At 42.7% G+C, this 16,546-nt stretch overlaps 1 protein-coding gene across 1 annotated transcript in view; it reads left to right on the top strand.

The window, feature by feature from the left end:
• The window catches only part of strip2 (striatin interacting protein 2), a 30,826-nt gene that overhangs the window by 8,206 nt on the left and 6,074 nt on the right, over positions 1-16,546 (top strand). Inside the window, exons 3-15 of the mRNA XM_030720167.1 lie at positions 2,102-2,176; positions 3,780-3,914; positions 4,161-4,281; positions 6,474-6,542; positions 7,201-7,307; positions 7,425-7,552; positions 8,961-9,149; positions 9,553-9,603; positions 13,034-13,266; positions 14,007-14,072; positions 14,166-14,229; positions 14,495-14,566; positions 16,134-16,208. Of these exons, the coding sequence (XP_030576027.1) occupies positions 2,102-2,176; positions 3,780-3,914; positions 4,161-4,281; positions 6,474-6,542; positions 7,201-7,307; positions 7,425-7,552; positions 8,961-9,149; positions 9,553-9,603; positions 13,034-13,266; positions 14,007-14,072; positions 14,166-14,229; positions 14,495-14,566; positions 16,134-16,208 (1,385 nt within the window). The remainder of the gene's footprint in view (positions 1-2,101; positions 2,177-3,779; positions 3,915-4,160; positions 4,282-6,473; positions 6,543-7,200; positions 7,308-7,424; positions 7,553-8,960; positions 9,150-9,552; positions 9,604-13,033; positions 13,267-14,006; positions 14,073-14,165; positions 14,230-14,494; positions 14,567-16,133; positions 16,209-16,546) is intronic.

Here is a 16,546-nt window from a genome sequence, read left to right as displayed (position 1 = left end):
CTCTCTCTCTCTAATTAATTATCAGTGAGTCTCTGACTAATTCTGCTCTATGCATGTTTGTTACTGGGTTTCTCTGCAAGTGTACAATATATTTGCACTTATATCGCACTGTGCTGCTTTATTAGCTACATCTTGCTAGTACTGCACTGGACCCCTTTTTTCCTTAAGAATGACCTGAATTCTTCATGGCATAGATTCAACAAGGTGCTGGAAACATCGCTGCTACACATCCATGATGCGACTCTCCTGTACCACCAATACATTCCAAAGGTGCTCTCTTGGATTGGGATCTGGTGACTCTGGAGTCTTGTCATGCTCAAGAAACCAGTTTGAGATGATCTGAGCTTTGTGACATGGTGTGTTATCCTGCTGGAAGCAGCCATCAGAAGATCATAAAGGGATGGATGTGGTCAGCAACAATATTCAGGCAGGCTGTGGAGTTTAAATGCAGCTCAGTTGGTGTGTTAAAAAAAATATCCCCCACACCATCATCACCACCACCACCACCACCACCCTCAACTACTGATACAAGGCAGGATGGATCTATGCTTTCAGGTTGTTTATGCCGTATTCTGACCCTACCATCTGAATGTCATAGCAGAAGCTCATCAGACCAGGCAATGATTTTCCAGTCTTTTATTGTCCTCTTCTGGTGTGAACTGTAGCATCAGTTTCCTGTTGTTAGTAGCCCAGCGTGTGGTCTTCTTCTGCTATAGCTCATCTACTTCAAGGTGCCATGTGTTGTGTGTTCAGAGATGCTCTTCTGCATACCTTGTTTGTAATGATGGCCATTTGAGTTCCTGTTGCCTTCCTATCAGCTCAAAACAGTCTGGCCATTCTCCTTTGACCTCTGGCATCAACAAGGCATTTTCATCCAGAGAGCTGCTGCTTACTGGATATTTTCTCTTTTTTTCGGAGCATTCTCTGTTAAACCCTAGAGATGGTTGTGTGGGGAGAATCCCAGTAGATCAGCAATTTCTGAAACACTCAGAGCAGCCTGTCTGCCACCGACAGCCACAAAACATTCAAAGTCACTTAAATCACCTTTCTTCATCATTCTGATGCTCCGACTGACCCTCAGCAGGTTGTCTCAACCATATCTCAACCATACCTAAATACATTGAGCTGTTGCCATATGATTGGCTGATTAGACTTTAAGGTAAAAAAGGAGTATAAAGGTGGTGGTGGGTCTACCTTGTGATTGGCAAGTCTTTACAGTGTAAAAGTGAAGTGTCCCTTGGCATTCAGATTCATCCCTAGCTCGTCACATCTGGCTTCAAAATAGCCAGATGGCAGCTCAGCTTTTCACAACCTCATAAACCTCATAAAGTCCGTCTTTTATATACTACATCTATGGGTCTGACTGTATTACTACATTGGAGATGACAGAACAGGGTCATCACGATAAAACAGACCTCACCACTATATGAGGAACAGGCCAGGAGGAGCACACCACTCCAACTGATCATCAATTTAATTTATATGCATATTAAATAAAGTCTGAAATGAAGTCAGACATACGATGAACACATCTTCAGTTCATTTTTTTGTCTCCAGCTTTAACGGCAAATACATTTATTTAGTTATATCTTTCATTTTTGCCCCCAAATGCTACCATGTAGAAGCCATATAGACTCAAAAGCTTTCTGAAAATTTGTACATGAACCATTTTTTTGTTTTGTTTTTTGTTTTACGTGGTGCTCATCAAGGGCTCTTTTGTTTGGAATACTACAGAATAATTCATCCGGATGGCTGCTGACAGAAATGCCACAGCATGGTTGGATTTGTCCAAACTGGGAAATGAGCCTTTTGCAGCAGATGTCAGGAAAACATCCCGACTGTAATACAATATTGAACAGCTTCAACGCTGCACCCTGCAGCTTGGGGGGGTGCTGGATTTGAGCATTTCATTTTTAATGAATTTAACTTCTCTTCTTTCATCTGTTGTGTCCTTTTTGATTCTCTGACTCTGAGGGAATTATTATCGGGTTAAGTTGCTTTTTAAGCTACCAAAAAAAGAACGAATCAGAGATTAGTTTTCTGTCAGCGAGTGGGTTACAGCATTTCTTCCATCTCTGATTGTATTCTGTTCTGTCCACAGAGCTCTACAGTTACACAGAGGAGCCAGAGTTTGCCCTGAACAGAGACTACTTCGAGGAGGACTTCAGGAGCCACGGTAGTGTGCATGAGTGTGTGTGTGTGTGAGAGAGATTTTTCTTACACATCTCTTCAACCTCCAGAATGACAAAACTGCACTCGTACGCTAAAAGCTGTTAAAGCGATGCGCTCAGTGGGCTGCTCTGGTTTATAAGCTGACCGGTGTGAGGTGACAGTGAGCAGGCACATAAAAGCTCCGCTCTTTTGGGCTTTTCGATATCCCTGCAGATGGACGGGCCACCCTAAAGCGTGTGATTAATGTCTGGTTACCCGAGAACCGAGAACAAAGCAGCTTTTCCAATCTGTGCGTTGGCATCATTATCAAGCTGACAGGAGATCAGGCTTTAATGCGGTGTTGCTTTAGCTGCTTATGTGCAGGAAAATTGCATTAAATACATTTTTTTTTTTCACACATTTTGTCGCGACAAAGTTGGGTTTTCTGCAATGATTTATTAGGTGTTATTATAGGTTTACAGGCTTTATATGAATTTCGCACAATGCAGGGAAGGAGTCGAGGCACTCTTTGGAGACGATTTGAATCAGAAGAGAGAGATCCTCTCCATCTGTCGCTTTCTTTCCGTGCTGTGTGGTGATGAATAGCAGAATTGGATGAGAGCTTCCCTGGCTGCTGTTTTACAGAGACAGAGCACAGAGCTGCCTCTTTGCATCACCATCTTTTCATTAGTGTTTATGTGTGCACTCACTGGTTGGCAAATCCTTTTTTTTTTTTTCTTCTTTCCCCTCTTTGACTTATGCTCAGTGTTTATGCAGCGTGCGAGGGGCCGCTGACGGGGTGCACATTGGTGTTTTATGCCACTACCCCTCAGTCACCCCCATGAATTACAGTGATTATCAAGACATGTCCAATTTAAGGTTTTTACTGTTTTTTTTTTAAAAAAAGGGAAGATTTCTGTGATCTGTGCTGAAATTAGAAAGCTTTTCCCTTTGTTTTCCTTGCACAAGTGAGAGTGTGTTTAGTTGAAAAAGAACAGTGATGATGGTGTGCTCCTTAATGCCTATTACTGTCTGCCTAATCAAGTGAAGAGCCTAAGAATAGAAGACAGAAGTCAGAAGACAGAGTGCGTTTCTTCTAGTGCTGGACTTTCTGTAGTAGTTTGAGGTGCACCTCTGTACTGTGGATAATATTGTGGATTTTTTAAAAGCGCATACATCGGGTCTCTCCTCATGATGTGAGTGGGTTTGTTGACTATTGCCCTGCATGCTTTCAGCTAGCTCGAGAGCTGATGCAGGTGGGTCTGAATGTAAAGTTAAAAGTCATCCATGGACTAGAGCAGCAGCAGCAGTCAGTCTCCATCTTTACATATACATCATATGGCCAGCATCAAGGTGCGGTGGATGTCTGTGTAATTTTAACAATTCTGATTGGTACCTCAGATGTAACGACAGTGTACCATCTGATTAAAGGATTTTTTTTCTCCCTCCTTGTTATTCTAGAATTTTGCAATCCATAAAAAAATGCTACAAAATACATAAAAAACTTTAAAAAGTAGACACAGAGAAATTTGCAGTTATCATAAGGCACAGAAAAAAATACCAAGTAAATATATCTGACTGCAAGCTTGAACTCTCCTTTTTTTTTTTTTGTTGTGTCCTTTCTGCAGCTCGAGGCAGGCGGTGGATCGAGCTGTTGGTGGAGGAGCAGAGGGCGTACGTGATGAGGCTGCTGGATGCGCTGGAGGTGACGGACAGAGACAAGAGGCTGAAGGTGGCCAGGGCCATCCTCTACCTGGCTCAGGGTGCGTGGGCTGAACAAAGTACAACCTGCAAACAGGCCTGTTTTCACACCAGAACTAAAATGATTTCAATCGTAATGAATTTCATTATTTACACCAGTCACTGCTATTCTGACATCATTTGCTTCTAACAGTCATCGCTTATTAATGTAGCCTATAGATAATATATATCCAGAATGTGTGTTATTTAAAAGCATGAATTGAAGACAGAAACATCGCACAACTCCCTTTCTCGACCTGTTTCTCCAGGAGTGTTTGATGAGTGTGACACGGAGGTGGATGTGCTCCACTGGTCCAGGCACAACATTTTTCTGCTGTATGACATGGGCATCTTCACAGCACTGCTGGAGTTGCTTAGCATGGAGATCGAGTGAGTAGGACACCCTGGTGCTGACAAAATATTTCTCCCTTCCTGATTTTTTTTTTTTTTTAATCTTTCTCAAACTTAAATGTTTTAGATCATCAAAAATCTTTCCAAACTTACCTGACCCTGTGTAAAAAACGAATTGCCGCCTAAAACCTAATAACTGCTGGTGCCACCCTTGGCAACAAGTCTTTCACATCACTGTGGAGGAATTTTGGCCTGCTCTTTTGCAGAATTGTTGTAATTAATCCACACTGGAGGGTTTTTGAGCATGAACAGCCTATTTAAGCTCATTCCAAAGCATCATAATCTGATTTAAGTCCGGACTTTGAGGCCACTCCAAAACCTTCATTTTGTTTTGGGGTTTTGAGCCATTCATAGGTGGACTTGCTGTTGTGCTTCAGATCATTGTCCTGCTGCATAACCCAAGTGAACCTGAGCTTCAGAACATGAACTGATGGGCAGACATTCTCCTTCAGGATTTTCTGGTACAGAGCAGAATTTATGGTTCCATCAATTACAGCAAGTCTTCCAGGTCCTGAAGCAGCAAAGCAGCCCCAGACCATCACACTACCACCACCACATTTGACTGCTGGTTTGATGTTCTTTTTATGAAATGCTGTGTTAGTTTTATGCAGATGTAACGGGACTCAAACCTTCCAGAAAGTTCAACTTTAGTCCTGTCGGTCCCCAAAACTCTTGGCGATCATCAAGATGTTTTTTGGCAAATGTGAGACGAGCCTTTGTGTCCTTTTTTGGTCAGCAGTGGTTTTCTCCTTGGAACTCTCCCATGGATGCCATTTTTGCCCAGGCTCTTTCTTATTGTTGAATTGTGAACTCTGACTTTAACTGAGGCGAGTGAGGCCTGCAGTTCTTTAGATGTTGTTCTGGGTTCTGCTGTGACCTCCTGGATGAGTCGTCGATGCGCTCTTGGAGTAATTTTGGTTGGTCGGTTACTCCTGGGAAGGTTCAACACTGTTTCAAGTTTTCTCCAGTTGTGGATGATGTCTCTCACTGTGATTTGCTAGAGTTCCAAAGTCTCAGAAATGGCTTTGTAACCCTCTCCAGGCTGACAGATGTCGGTGACTTTAGCCAACTTCATTTTGTCAGACAGGTTCTATTTAAGTGATTTCTTGATTCAGTATGTCTGGCAGTACTCAGACCTGCATGTTGCAAGTAAAACTGAGCTCAGCTTTCCAAAGAAAATTGGTTAATTGGTTAATTTATGATTTAACAAGAGAGGGGGCGGTTACTTTTTCCACACAGGGCCAGGTAGGTTTGGATAGCTTTTTTCCGTTAATAAATGAAATCATCATTTAAAAACTGTATTTTGTATTTACTCTGATTATCTTTGTCTAATTTTAGAATTTGTTTGACGATCTGAAACATTTAAGTGTGACAAATATGCAAAAAAACACCTAGGAAATCGGGAGAGAGAAGTTTTCGGCAGTGCTTTTATTGGGAAAACACGTTATTGTAGACGGTGCATAAGAAAACCAATGCCTGGTGCATTCAACCTCTGACAACTGGTTCATGTGTTGTTCTAACAGAGAATAAGGGAGAAGGGGACAAACATTCCCCGGGGACCGAATGGAAAAGAGAGAGAGATGAAGATGGTCAGACAGGCAGAGTTGAAGATGAAGCTGAAGAGACAGATGACTGTGATCTAATCATAAATTCAGTCTCTCATTTGATGATGTGATCAGTTAAAGCTGACTACTGTATATAAACTTGCCACTATAGTCACATGGTCATAGACGAATGCCACAGCTCAACACTGGGTGGACACTTGTAACTAGATACATAGCACTACACCCTCTGTTCTTCATTACTTCAGAAAGGCTGAAGCACAAAAGGCTGCTGAGAGAGGAGTGTCTGCAATGCACACACCGTCTGTGATCCACAGACCCTTCGCTGAGGACGCAGCGTGACAAAGGCTCTTTCAAGTCAGCTTTGTTGCTGCTGGTGTCAGCCTCAGCTGGGCTCCAATGCTTCTTTGTTGTTACATAAGCTGCTATGAGGCATCATCAAGCTGCACAGAGCTGCCCGGCAAAGTAGTTTCAGCAAGGCAAGCAAGGAAAGTCTGATCAAGTGTTGGTCATACAGATACAGATAGTCTGACCTGTGCTGGTTTGCATGGTCGTGGACACTGGCTTGCCTCATAATCCACTAAAATAATGTGATATTTGTGCCTGCAGTAACAGCCAGGCGTGCAGCAGTGCTGTGAGGAAGCCTGCCATCTCTCTTGCAGACAGCACAGAGCTCAGGTAAGTGACAGAAAACCGCATCACCCACAACTTGCTTCACCTTCCTCTCTGCTTCAGACGAGGAGGAGGAGGAGGCCAATAAATAAGACTTAAAATAATCAAAATGCTTAACTTTATGCCCTCACATTCATTTTCACTCTGCTTCTGCCTAATGAAATGGATTTTTTTTTTTTAACACAATGGGCCACACACACACACACACAAACACGCTCATATGATGATTCACACACAGAGCTCCGTCTGTGTGTTCCCCAGATGAACGCTTACAAATAATTACAAGTTAGAGGAATGGATTTGCCCTTAATTGCTGCTACAGAACTAAAAGCCATTATAGTTATTTTGAACTGAGCGAGGAGCTTTGTTGAGCGAACAAAGCGTTTAATGCACAAAACACCACCTGTATCGCATCGGATAATTATGAGTAAATGGCGCATTATCCAGGCAGAGCTCGGAAATCATTTTCTCCTAAATGCACGAGCAGTTTACCACACCAAGTGCTACTTGCTCATAATTTCCTGTTATATCAGTGTTTCTTGTACTTATAGGCCATTTAGGCCCATTATATCTGCTCAGGGCAGCAGTTAAATGCATGCCACACACATATGCATAACCTCAATGTGTCCGTGATGAGTTCTTCGGTTGTTTCTTTTTCTCGCAGAGTCTTACTGAGTATCATGTATTTGATGGTGGAGACCATTAGAGTGCAAACAGAAGATGACCGACCTGAGTGGATAGCAGCCAGAGAGGCCTTCAAGAATGAGCTTGGTGTGTATATTTGCATGTGTGCTATTCAGTATCTTCAGATTACATGATGATGTCTCAGTTGCTTATGTCATTTTATTCAATCCAACAAACATCGGCTTTGACCTTTTCCCTCCTCAGCATCTCCTCTTTACAACGGAGAGCCCTTTGCTCTGCTTCTTTTCACCATGGTGACCAAGTTCTGCAGCATGAATGCGCCGCACTTCCCCATGAAGAAAGTACTGCTGCTGCTGTGGAAAACAATACTGGTTAGTGCGTTTTAGTCATTCAGGTAGTGGCACATAATGCAAATAAATCGATTTCTGTGTATTTCTGCATTTTGGTTTTGCATGTTTGTTTGTTTTTTAAACAATTTGCACAAATGCTCACCACCCACTTCATTAGTTAGACTTTGCTGATACTGGGTTGAACTCCGTCTACAGTATAAAAAAACAGACTGGAAAAAAAAGAGGCTGGGATTCTCAAAGGTGTCCGAGCACCTTCTGGAAAGGGTGACAGAGCAAAGAGTTAGAGAGCGAGGGTCTAGTAGGGTAGACAGAGGAAACTGATCAATACTGTGTTAGTTTGTGTTAGTTTGTATTACCTTCAGAGCTGCCTTAATGCTTTGTGGCACAGATTCAACAAGGTGCCGGAAACATTCCTCAGGGATTTTGGTCCATGTTGACGTGACAGCATCACACAGTTGCTGCAGATTTGTCGGCTGCACATTCACAATGTGACTCACCAGTTCCAACACATCCCAGAGGTGCTGTTGGATCAGATCCACTCACTGTGGAGGCCATTTGAGTGCACTGAACTCACTGTTATGGTCAAGAAAGCAGTTTGAAGGGATTTGACCTTTGTGACATGGTGTGTTATGTTGCTGGAAGCAGTTATCAGAGGATGGGTACACTGTGACCATAAAGGCATGGGCATGGTCAACAACAGTATTGTATTTTGTAGGCTGTGACATTTAAATGATACTAAATTGCTACTGAGCCCAAAGTGTGCTAAGAAAATAGCCCCTGCACCATTACATCACCAGCCTGAACCGTTAATACAAGGCAGGATGGATCCATGCTTTTGTTTATGCCAAATTCTGACCCTACCATCGAGACTCATCAGACCAGGCAACGTTTTCCCAATTTTCTGTTGCTCGATTTTCTGTTGAGCCTGTCCACATTGTGCCCTCAGTTTCCTGTTAACTGAAAGGAGTGGCACCTGGTGTGGTCTTCAGCAGACATGCTCTTCTGCATACCATGTTTGCTATAGCAGTCCAACCATTCTCCTCTGACCTCTGACATTTTCACCCAGAGAACTGCTGCTCACTGGATATTTTCTCTTTTTAGGACGGCTGTGTGGGAAAATCTGAAATATTCAGTCTAGCCCATCTGGCACCAACACCATGCCAGCTTCAGTCTTTTACATCACCTTTCTTCCTCCTTTCTGATGCTCAGTTTGAACTTCAGTAGCTAGTCTTGACCATGTCTTAATGCCTAAACGCACCCTGAGTTGCTGCTACAGTATGCGATTGGCTGATTAGATATTTGCATTAAGGAGCAGTTTTAAGGTGTGACCAACAACATCAGCCAATATCGTCATTTTATTTCACCGTGTTATGAAAGTTACAACTAGATCTCTAACTGGTTTTTTTTGTGTCTTGCGTTCACCTTCCAGTTTACTTTGGGAGGTTTTGAGGAGCTCCAGGAGATGAAGGTGAGACACCGGGAGCGTCTCAACCTCCCCCCACTGCCGGAAGACAGCATCAAGGTGGTCAGGGCCATGAGAGCGGCCTCGCCCCCGGCCTCCGCCATGGAGCTCATTGAACAGCAACAGCAGCAGAAGAGAGGCCGCCGCAGCCGCAGGGTACAAGCCCTCAACCGCACACGGACACCGCACACACATTTAGCAGCTTTTAATTTCAAAGACAGAGGCACACATTAAAGCTAAGTCCATTTAGACAATGTTTAGGTGACAGTGTCAGATTGAGTTATGTTACTGGCATGCCGTTATTAGTACAAACTAATGTAGTATTGATGAGTTTCATCTGTCTACCCTCACTCTCTAACTCTTTGCTGGGTCACCTTTTCCAGAAGTTCCAACATCATCAGTTTCCTGCTGTAAGTCAGTGACCACAGATGATCTTGGTGCTTAAACAGCTTTGAGAATCCCAGCCTTTTTTTTTTTTTTTATTTATTTAATACTATAGAGCTCTGACTGGATAGGCTTTCTCTTTAATTGCCCCTCTTCCTTCCTTGTGTCCCCACAGAGTGCCTTTGTTGATAGCTTGGAAGGAGACAGTCCCTTTCCCAAGAAGCAGGTCTTTACCCACAAATTCCCTCTTATCCTCCTGCATTTCCTTTCTGCACTGAGCTAGATTTTTTTGCACTCCTCTCCCACATCCCTGCAACCCGCCCCGAGCAAAATCTCTTCTCTCTGCGTCTTTGCCTTCCTTTCTCCTTCCACCTGCATTTACCTTTCTCCTCTGTGTGCTCTAATTCTTGCCATTTAATCTCATCCAGTCCTGAAGGGATGCACTGGACTTGCCAGATTATTTACCTGATTTAAATTGTAGTTTGAAGTTATCTATTGGGCAAACTCTTAATGTTTGAATAGATAATGGATCAGAAAAACTCCAATATTATGAGTGGTTTTGGTGCAGCCTTACATTCTGCCTTATTTTTAATACTCCATTTAATCCTTCTTGTGTCTCTCATTCCCTCCCCTACTTTTCCATTTTCTTTCCCCACTTTCCTTTCGCTTCTTTTCTCTTTCCTTCTCCTCTCCTCCTTCATTTTCTTGCATATTCCACTATTTTGCACTCACTATCCCCTCTTCTCATTATTGTGCTTCTTCCTCAGCTCCTTTCCACTCTCCTTTCTCTAGTCTTCCTCCTCTTCTTCCTGAGTTGGGGGTGGGGTGTCAGGGTTTGAGGGACAGGGCTGACTTGCTGGCTGTAATCACTGGCGCTGGAACAGTCCCATAAAGACAGTTCACTTCAGACATCAACAGTAGGCGCATCTCCCTTGTAGTTTTCATCACATTGCTGCCGGGTTTGGCCTCAAAAATCACCCTGCACTGTAGAGTGTGGACTAGGGGTCAATGTCTTTAAAATGCATTCATTGAGGAGGTGAATTGAGATCACCGCTGCCATGGTTTTACTTCTGCAGGTGCTGTGTGTAGGTTTCAGTTGACCTCTCTCTTAAATGGATGGCATTAAAAGCAGTTGCCCCCTAACCCTGGTAGAAAAACACTAGCTTTACCTCCCACGCAGCAGAGAATGGCTTTTCCATAGAGAATGGCTCACGACACAGTTTCACCTTCTCCTCTCCCTCTTCCCACTCCCTCCCTCCCACCATACACTCACTATTAGTGCTCACTGAGCATTAGTACTACCACTGATACACCATACTGTACATCGACTGCAGTAGCTCAACTTATGTCCAGATCGCTGACTCATGCCTGATGCTTGCACTTCTACCACAGCCATTCATTGTAGAACTGGTAGAATGTGTGTGTGAATGTGTGTTTGGCACTTGAGCATTGAGTTCTGTATAAATACTTGCTTGCATTTTTGCCTTTCTTCAGTGCAGATGTGTGGATGTGTGGTAAGTTTAATCAGACACGCTGCTTGTTGTGTTGTGAAAGTGTTTTTCATAACACACGCTGGGAAAATCACATTTTTTCCACAGGTTTTTTTTTTTTTTTCTTTTGACAGGACATGGGTTCTTAAGAGAGATAAGAGAAGATTTCAGGAAATATGTTGGTTCACTTTTTTTTTATGAGGAATATCTGTACCGTAAGCGCAATAAGCCTGAAGACTGATGGTTTGAGAGAAGAGTAAACTCACATTTCCTATAAATGTCTGTTCCAGCGGATTTAGGCTGTGTCTCTTCCACAGGTATCTTTTATAACAGGGATTTTTCCGAGATTTTTTGAAATATATCTACATGAAAACACAAAAAAATTAAATAAATAAAAGAGCAAGCCAAAGCAGCAAGTGGTGATATAACGCTAACAGTGAAAAAAAACTGGGGAATCAAAAGCCCACAAGCAGTAACGCGGCGCACAGGCGCACACCTTTAACGTCGCGAGATAAAATCCCCGTCTTCCTTGTCTGCATGTAAACACAGAAACTGAGTTTTCAAAAGTTGCCTTCAAATAAAAGAAATAATGTTGTATTGTGATTTCCTACAAAATTGCAAAAAAAAAGAAAAAAAGAAAGCCATTTCATGATGTGGAGTTTTTGGTCTAGTTTATCTCTAACCCTAAATGAATTGCTGGATTTTAAGAGGCAAAGCTTAGAGGTGCTCCTTGACAGAAAGCCTAAATATCAATTATTAAAAAAACCTAAAGAAACAGTTAGCCTAGTTTTTAATATAGACTTTAAATGTGGGATAAAACTAGCATGGTTCTCCCCCAAAAGGTTAAAAAGACTGCTATCCCTGCCTCTAAATTTAAGTTGTGTTAATTAATGAGCTTTAGAGGTAAGTGGCTACACATGAGATAACTCTATATTAAATATGGAACTACGGCAATTAGCTTAGTTTAGCATGAAGGGTAATCAGCCAGACTCTTTCTATTCAAAGCTTAAAAAGAAGGTTATCATTGCATCAAAATATAACATTTGGTAGTAAGTGATTAATAGGTGTTTGCTTTTATTTACACCTTTTACGCTAAATTAAGCTAACATCCTGTGTGTAGCTTCATATTTAACACACACACGCACACACACACACACACTGGTGTTTTTCATTTCTGTGTAATTAGACCTGAGGTCTGTGTGGGTGTGCTGACATATTGCTGTTCGTTTTGCCGTTAAGAAGCAAACACTGCACATTCATCATGCTCATTATTATATGAGGATGTTCTGTGACATGTAAATCCCAACATTTATTCACTAATTAGCCAGTGTGTTTAAAAGCAGTTGACAGATAATAGTGGAGTCAGTCTTCTCCTCTCTACTATTCTTAATGGGGAAAACAGGTACATCTCCCATTGAGGTAAACTTACACATTTATTTTTCAGGCTGTGTGTTTTCAGTGTGGCCAGTATGTGGTATCTCAGAAATACCTCCGTCAGCAGCTTTGTTTAATGCTCCTCCTGCAGCAAACTCGCTTCAGCTGTCCCTTAAGAGCCTTCACACTCAGGTTACACTGCTGGAAATGATATACTCTATGGATGTGTCCATTTAATAAATGCATTTGGAAAGTTCAATCTGAAAATGTGTCATTTTCAGTATGTGTGTGTGTGTCTTTTTCCACTTTCTTAAAACACATCGTCTTACGGAGTTTCTTCTACTCTTCCTAACCGCTTTAACTGCTTCTGTGTGTGTCTGCTTTAATTTTTTTCTCGACAGTGCAGCTTATTGCATTGCAAACTCTTCAAATCCTCTTTAAAATAAGACATTTGTTTAAATTTGTACCAGGTATTGACATTTTTTTGACTTCCTCTCAAATGCAACCAGATATATAGTCAGTATCAGTTTGCCTCCACCTCTTTATGAAGCTGAGACATTAAACCTCATGACATGTTTGTTTTGTGCAAGACTTTATATGCATTTCCAGAGGAATCAAGAAGATTTGTTAGGTGCTTAAAGCGATAAATTTATATAGTAAATTTGGAATACTTTTTGGTTTTGCAACTTGACCAGTGGGATTTATTGTGTCTTTAAATCGGGAAAGGCTGTTTACTCACTGGCTGCACAGTCGGTTCATAGCTGACCCCACCCTCTCCCCTCTGTTTCCCAGCCCCTTGTCAAGCAGGACAGCTTGGACACGTACAACGAGCGGGACCCCTTTAAGAACGATGACGCCCGGGATGAAGAGGAGGACCCTGAGGACACAGACAGTGGCATTGAAGGGGAGGTAGATCCTCTGGACCGCGACGTCATCATCCAGCCACCGCCGCCGCCACCTCCTCTGAGACCCCCTACAGAGAGGGTCAACTTCCCCAAAGGTCTTCCCTGGGCCCCTAAAGTCAGGTTAATAAAGTGATTTTGGAGCAATTTGTTGCCTGCATTTAAATGCCCGTCTCTTCAAATTGTGAAAGCACTTTAAATGTTTTATTCCTGCCTTATTTTGGTTAATTTACACTATATACTATCTTAAAAGTCTGAAAGGTGTTCCTGGACATGAAATTTGATTTTAGTCCACAAATTTTCCAAATGATCGGTTGGTTTCCTGCCACGGGAACCACTAGGGTACAGAAAATTTCAGTTAGGACTTGTCTGGCAGCTGATGTCAGTTTCCCACCCTGGTTCTGTGCCACCATTGGAGAAGTTAAAAGCAGATCTTAAAAAAATCTCCTCCACCTCGCTGTCATCCAGCAATATGCTCTCCATCTGCGTATTCCAGGCAGGAGCCTGGGTGTCTCAGCAGGGTGCTGCTGCTTGTGCTGCTGAATAATACATCTCAGAGAGGACACAAACACTTTATAGCACTGCATTTATCATCAGAAAACCTTTCCTTTAAGTGAGCCTCATCATTAAGCACCCTCTTTTCTATGCTTTTTCCATCCGAGTGCTGCACGATACAGTGCTGATTAAAGGCTGGTCAGTAGGAGGTTTTTAACCCTTCTCACACAGAGCAGCAGCACACAGTGTGACTGATGAGGTTTGAGAGAGCTGATGCAGTATGCTGTGCTCTTGTGTTTGCATGTTTGTGTGGGTGTGGGCACATATCGTGGCTAAAATCTCACTTTAGCCTGCTTCTGTATCTTTAGGGATAAAGACATCGAGCACTTCCTGGAGACCAGTAGGAACAAGTTCATCGGTTTTACTCTGGGAAAGTAGGTGTTTCATCTGAGGCGGTCACATATCTATATTCATATCAATTTTTTTTTTGGCCATTTCTTCTTTCAGTCCTGTTTTTTACTTTATAGTGACACAGAAACCCTGGTGGGCTTACCCAGGCCCATCCACGAGAGCGTCAAGACTCTTAAGCAGGTGGGTGTGGAAATCACTGATTATATGCTGTATGTTTTTGACTTATTAAGTCATCATTACACAGATTAACATTTCTAAATGCCCTTAACTGCTTCCTTGTGGATAAAGTCTCCCCACACTGTTGAATCCCCCTGAAACTGGCATCCCACTTAAAAATCCAGAGCAACTTTAAACAGACTGAGATTCTTAATTACACAGTTCTGGGTGTCAGCTGTGATGCTAACTAACAGTTATTCTGATATATATATTTTTTCCTTTTCTGCAGCACAAGTACGTGTCCATCGCTGAAGTCCAGATCAAAAGGGAAGAGGAGTTGCAGCAGTGTCCACTGACTCTGGTCAGCAGTGTTATCAAGCTTGTGTATAACTAGAGAGCAGCCACAACTCTGAGCACGCCCACCTTCAAACATATTAGACTTATGAACCAGATACAGATACATACCTCATATGGGGAGTTACAAATACATTAAAAAAGAAAAATAGGACAGGAGCTTAAAGCATCATTTTCATGAACTTTTACTCAGGACACTCAGTGTGAACTCAAACTCTTTCTCAGCTGCACATCTGTATCTTGCACAGTTGGCAAAATATGTTCATTAGATTGTCCATCAGAACGTTGTCCATTGATCAGCTACAACGCTAAAACCACCTGCCTAACCTGGCCCAGTGAAGCATAGACACAGGTGCTCTGGGGTTTTGGAGCCTCTGTGTATCTGGCTTGATTGTGGTCTTGGTAGTTTTGAAGCTGGCTCTGCGCTGTGGTCATCATGTAGTAGGCGCCATCATCCCACTAGGGAAAACCTCTGCTGTTGAGGGGTGTCACGGCCACGTGGGTTATGCTTAAGATGCACATGAATGGTGGGACCAGAGGTTTCCCAGCAGAATGTTGCATTGTAACGAGATGATCAATGTTACTACTTCAGATGTCAGTCCTTTTAATGTATAAACTCCTTCGATCCATCCCTCCAGCTATTCATAATTTTCTCCCAGTTGCAGAGAGGTGCTCAGACATCTCTCTCCCTATCCACTGCTCCACCTCTTCTACAGCTGAGGGATATAATCTCTCCAGCTTGGGCTGAAGGCGCTCCTACCAGCTGGAAATGCCCTAAACAACTCACTTAGGAGGTGTCTAGGAGGCATCCTAGAATCAGAAGCCCAAATTAACTCAGCTTGCCAATTTTAGTGTGAAGGAGTAGAGGCTCTACTCTGAGCCTTTGAAACCATACGTTGTGATTGGCCTGTTCAGCACCATGGATTCATAAGGAATGATAATCGTATAAGGACTCACTTATGCCAGCAAATTACTGGAGGGAGATTGCTGAAGTCTCAGGATTTTATTTGTTTCTATCGTGGCTGGTACTGAATAAAACACTGGGACATGAACACAAGGTAATTAACCCCATACAGAAGCATGAATGCTGGAAATGGTGTTGGCCACTTACGCATTGCCTTGCTCAGCTCTCTTGAGCACCTCCAGGGCGGATGAAGCCAACAGGACCACAAACAGGAATAATGTGATTCTGAAAACAAGTGCTGTGAGCGGGCTTTTTGTTCTTTGTCGCCAGTACAAGCGCAGTTTTGAGTACTTTGACAGTCTTTTGTCTGCCTGTGGGCAGATTTTGTTGACATGATAAAATCGGAACTGTGTGAAATACAGTAAGTGATGTCAAACTTGAGCCCAGGTGTGAATATAGCCCAGTACTGAATACATCTGCAATTGTGTTATAATGTAATAATGACTACAGGGGTGGGTACTCTACCAACTGGCTTGAATTTCCTTAATCAAGCCTGTGCATTCTTTTTTTTTTTTCTTAGATGTTTTAACTTAAACTTGTATTAAATGCTCCTGTATTGAACACTCAGTGTTGTGTTGAATTTACACCATCTGTGCGTGCGATATCACAGGGTGAAGAGGAAGTGGAGGACACACCGGCAGAGATGCTGTACCTGGGAATGCTTCCCAACCTGTCGCAGTACGTGGTGAGTGCATCATGATTAAATTCTCACCGGTGTTATTGCTCTTTGTTTAATAAAACTACTTCACTAAATCTTCAATAATCCAGCACGGTGGCTCCGCGGTTAGCACATGTTGCCTCACAGCCAGAGGCGAGAGCAGGGCTCACACTTTGTGTGGTGTGTACATGTTCTCGCCTGACATTATGCCCTTGACTTAAGGTGCTGGCTTACATCTGGAGTTGGTCCCCAGGCACTGCACGGTGGCTGCTGACTGCTTCTTATACTTAGGATGAGTTTAAAGCAGAATGAGCTTCTTTGCATGGACCAGTCAAGGATATCCTGTTTCTTATATCACAGTACCA

Source organism: Archocentrus centrarchus, chromosome 23, assembly GCF_007364275.1.
Source record: "Archocentrus centrarchus isolate MPI-CPG fArcCen1 chromosome 23, fArcCen1, whole genome shotgun sequence".
In the NCBI taxonomy this organism is placed as follows: domain Eukaryota; kingdom Metazoa; phylum Chordata; class Actinopteri; order Cichliformes; family Cichlidae; genus Archocentrus; species Archocentrus centrarchus.
The sequence above is the reverse complement of the archived record's forward strand: the minus strand, read 5'-3'. Positions and strand labels throughout refer to the sequence as shown.